This window comes from Zingiber officinale, chromosome 2A (genome assembly GCF_018446385.1).
Source record: "Zingiber officinale cultivar Zhangliang chromosome 2A, Zo_v1.1, whole genome shotgun sequence".
Lineage (NCBI taxonomy): Eukaryota > Viridiplantae > Streptophyta > Magnoliopsida > Zingiberales > Zingiberaceae > Zingiber > Zingiber officinale.
The window spans coordinates 125,520,529-125,525,441 of NC_055988.1; the positions used below are offsets into that span (position 1 = coordinate 125,520,529).

The 4,913-nt window shown below is 43.2% G+C and overlaps 1 protein-coding gene across 1 annotated transcript; it reads left to right on the plus strand.

The window, feature by feature from the left end:
- The first annotated feature begins 342 nt into the window (after positions 1-342).
- LOC122039989 (phospholipase A1 EG1, chloroplastic/mitochondrial-like) lies at positions 343-1,760 on the plus strand. Its single transcript, XM_042599384.1, has one exon. The coding sequence runs from the start codon at positions 377-379 to the stop codon at positions 1,673-1,675; it is 1,299 nt and encodes a 432-aa protein (XP_042455318.1). The 5' UTR covers positions 343-376; the 3' UTR covers positions 1,676-1,760.
- The last annotated feature ends 3,153 nt before the right edge of the window (positions 1,761-4,913 follow it).

Genomic DNA, 4,913 nt, shown 5'->3' on the forward strand with positions numbered 1-4,913 from the left:
GATGGAAAGAGAGACGGTGAGAGGACGTGCATCTGAATCATAAATTAATTTTCAATTCAATTTATGACTTGGATGCTTGGTAAATAGTGATTGGAAAAAGAAAATCTCAGAGGAATAATTTGAAAAATGATTTTTTTATCTGTACTTTTTAGTATAAATAAAAATAACCTACATCTTTTGATAAATATAATATATAACGGATATATTTTTTTTTTGATAAATTGTAAAAAAAAAAGAATGTATGGATGTGACACGAAAAAAACGAGTTTCACGAACGCCGAAACCGCGTTCACCTATAAATACGACGCGATTTCTGACTGCTCTCCTCAACCGAACCACGGACCGACCGACTGCCCTCCTCGCGCCCGCTCGACCCATGGCGTCGCGCCTTCCGGCATCCAGTTCCTGTGCCGCAATCACAGAGTGCCGGAGGGCGCGAGTCTCGGCTGCCGCCGCCGCGGCCCAGTCGATAATGACGGCGGAGCTCGCCGCGTCGGTCGCGTCAGTGCCCAGGATCTCTGTGCAGCACGCGCCGGCGCCGGTTCCGGCTAAGGCGAACATGAGGAAGGAGATGGAGGAGGACAATTGGGAGGCTCTGGTGGCGCCGCTGCATCCGGTTCTCAGAGATGAGATCGTCCGGTACGGCGAGCTGGTTGCCGCCTGTTACAAGGCCTTCGACCTCGATCCTTCCTCTGACCGTTACCTCAACTGTAAGTACGGCAAGAAGAACATGCTCCGGGGGGTGGGAATGCAGGACGCCGGCTACGAGGTCACCAAGTACGTGTATGCCACTCCTGACATCAGCCTCCCCATCCCGACCCAGAACGGCGGCAGCACCTGCTGCAGCCGCTGGATCGGCTACGTCGCCGTCTCTTCTTCCGACGTCGGCCGCCGCGACATCGTCGTCTCCTTCCGCGGCACCGTCACTAGCACCGAGTGGATCGCTAACCTGATGAACTCCCTGGAGGCGGCGCGGTTCGATCCGCACGACCCCCGCCCGGACGTCAAGGTCGCCTCGGGCTTCCTCAACCTCTACACCTCCGGCGACAGCTCCACCAAGTTCGGCAGCGGCAGCTGCCGGGAGCAGCTCCTGGCCGAGGTGTCCCGCCTCCTCCACAAGTACAAGGGCGAGGAGGTGAGCATCACGCTGGCCGGCCACAGCATGGGGAGCGCCCTCGCGCTGCTCCTCGGCTACGACATCGCCGAGCTCGGCCTCAACCGGGGGGCGCCCGTCATGGTCTACTCCTACGGCGGGCCGCGCGTCGGCAACGCCGGGTTCAAGCAACGGTGCGAGGAGATCGGCGTCAAGGTGCTGCGCGTGGCGAACGTGAACGACCCGGTGACGAAGTTGCCGGGGGTCATTTTCAATGAGAATTTCAGGAATCCGATGGGCGGCGGCCTGAGCAGCTACGCCCACGTCGGGGTGGAGCTGGCCCTTGACTTCTTCAAGGTGCAGGACCCGGTTTGTGTGCATGACTTGGACGCCTACATCCGGCTCTTGAAATGCCATCCCAAGAACGGCGCCGCCGTCCAAGCGAAGAGGAACAGGGACGCCGCCGGCGACATCGCGAGGAAGGCCAGGGAGCTGCTGAGCAGCGTCCAAGTGGCGGAGGCATGGACGTGGCAAGACACCGCCATGCAGCTGGGCAATTGGATGCAGCTCCTAAATATCTAACCCTCCGGCGACCGGCCGACGCCGATGAACAAAGTGGTTTAAAAACAAATCACTTCATTTTTTTATTATTAAAGAGACATGTATTTTTAAGAATCATGTCCATTCGACAACATTTTTTGATTATTTATTAATTTATCTACACCTTTTTCTCAAACTTATAAAGAAATTGGAGGTGTTATATACAAAATAATAAATATACTCTTTCCGTCCCGGGCTATGGTGCGTAGCACCCACGATTCTTCAATCTAAGGTTGGTAATGGGTCGATTTTGATTCGGATTTTATATCCTTCGTCTCATATTCATCGGGTATAGGATCTTTGATGGATATATCCATACCCATTAAATAATTTGATATCTTATATAGTTATAATTTTTCTTCTTTCTATCCCACTATTATCATTCAATAAAAATATATTAAAATTAATAACCTATTAAAAAATATATATATATAATTAAAAAAATAGATTAAACATCTATATAGTGTCCACCTAATATCAACAAAAATAATAAATTGATTTTGGAAAAAAAAAATTTCTTTAATATATGTATATATATATTATTTAATCAGATATTCGGATCAGGTATCGGGTATTGATAGTCCCTCCATACCCTGCTCCATTCGGGTCAGATGTCGAATCCTTCATCGGATTCAGATGAATTTACCATCCCTATTTCAATCTCATACTATATTATAATATATTTATAGAAATTTTTCCACTATATATATATATATATATATATATATATATATATATATATATATATATATATATATATATCCTAATTTTTTACCACTACATCACGTCATTGCCGTAAAATGAACCCTATTTGAGTTTTTATGAAAGGACATATTTTTTTTAAGACTATTCTTTCTGTCTATTTCAACTCAAAATAAAAATAAATAATAACTTTTCTAATTTAAATCGAATCGATCAAGACAAAAACTAAAAACTTAATTATTTCATCATTCATATAAAAGACATTAATGATATGAAGAGTTTAATTTTTTTAAAAAAAATAAATTACATCATTAAATTTATGATGGTCCCCAAAATTTATCAGTATTTTAAAATTTGAAACTCAATAATTTTTTTTTTAAAAAATAACTTTCATATAAATCATTAACTTTTAAAAAATCTAAAATTTACCCACACACCCCATGGACGATTATTGTAAACATCTCTCACAGTCAAATTGATCAAGATACTTGGAAGTGATTCAGGTGTCTTGATCTATGGGAGTCGTCCATGCCTACCATCCATAGAGGATGTGCATGCTATCATGCCCGTGCATATATATTTGTGTGGGCGCTTGATTGTAGTGGGGTGCTCGAAAGTATACCGAGTGTTTATTTTTTAGCACCCCACATGTACTCAGTGTCCCACTCATAGCGTCCACAACAGATGTGCAGCATAACACCCTCTATGTATATAGTTTTAACAAAAAGTCATGGTCCTAAGTTAAATTTTATTCTAAATTTAGATCATTACACTCATAATGGTTCTCTAAATGTATCCATATTTTATTTTTAATTTTGAAACCTTAAAATATAATAAAACATTTATAAAATTACAAAAGAAAGTTAATAAAAGTAAATAAAATAATTTTTTTCTTCTATTTTTTATAACTAATTAAAAGAGAAAAAAATAAAACAAACTAAAAAGAAAAATACAAAAAAAAAAAAATACCTTGGTGTTGTTGGGGGTTAAAGCAGCACCACCTTTGGAGCACCAAAGGTAGAATGAGTTTCACATGCCTAAAAACTTTTGACTTATAACGCTGTCGGTATGAAGAAATTATTAAAAAAAAAATCGGTTTTATTTCTTTTGACATGATATCATATCTAGTGACAAACATTTTTGATTTACGGTAGGATAACATCAATATTCGATTCCTTGTACTCTCTCGATCTGGTCCGTGCTAAACTTTTAAGATTTCGAAAGCATTTAAGACTTTAATGAATTAAGATTTCGAAAGCATTTAAGTCTTTAATGAATTTTCATCAAAAACTCATTTGATGAACCTAAACAAATTAATTAACCAAATCAAATTTAACAAGTCCCTTCCACTCTACTGATTCTCACCGTTTCCCAAAATTGATAACTCATGACCCTACTGGTCTAGAGAAACTAGACAAAAAAAAGTTTCAAGATTTCTCTATTGTATATCATATCGAACATAGACAACACCAATAATTTTTTGCACTCACCATATTTAAAATTTTAAAATTTAACATTTAAATTATCAATGAATTTTAATCAAAATTTATTTGATGGGATGATGATGAAGAGCCCCATCCTGTTACTATAGTGGAGGTCAAAGAAGGTCAAAGTCAAGACGGTCAACACGTATGGGGCACCAGTCGATCGGACAAAACATGCCCCAACTGGGAAGAAGGCCGCAACCCGACGTTGACTTCGACACAGGGAGCATTCAAAAAATCGACGCTCAAGAGAGAACGATGAGCAGAAGTCGAGCCGAGGGGCCACCCCGCTCGGCCAGCCATCTGACAGCACGTGGACTGTGGAGTCCCGGCCGAGCGGTCACCTTGCTCGGCCCAGCAGCAGATTCGACATCAGCCGAGCACGCGGACATTGAACTTCCGGCCGAGCAACTATCCCGCTCGACCCAGCAACAGAGGATGCGGACAGTGGACTTCCGGCCGAGCGACTATCCCGCTTGGCCCAACAATAGATAACACGCGAACGACAAAATTTCGACCGAGCGGCTATTCTGCTCGACCAAGCAACAGACACTGCAGAATATCTTTCGACATCCTTTTGGGAGCTAGTGTCGCTGGCAGGCGGCATGGTCAGACAGAGGATCGTACGACGGAAGTTTCCACTGTTACTTCAGAGATATGCTCGACCCATTAAGGTATCGTGTCAGGGACACTTTACTGACAAGTTTTTTCAGGAAAGCCTTGAGATGTGTGCCCATCTTGGGAAGCGTGCACACACGCTATAGGAGCTCTATATAAAGGGGATCCAAGCATCGGCGGAGGTATGCATTGTATGCGATATCTTACTGTTGCGCTACAGTTTTTGTTGGTTCGCTTACTGCTTCTTCTTCTTCTTCACCGGAGACTGACTTGAGCGTCGGAGGGCCATCACCGGGGACCCCTTCCCTGGCTCGGCACTGACGTCAGCTGTGTTGCAGGTTGGAGTGAAGTTCACAGGAGGTCAGCGGGAGCGCCACATCCCCAGTATCCATCTCATCGACTTTTGGACAGGATCA

What these genes read in the sequence shown, in the direction of transcription:
- LOC122039989 (XM_042599384.1), top strand. Translation starts at nt 377, where the DNA reads ATGGCGTCGCGCCTTCCGGCATCCAGTTCCTGTGCCGCAATCACAGAG.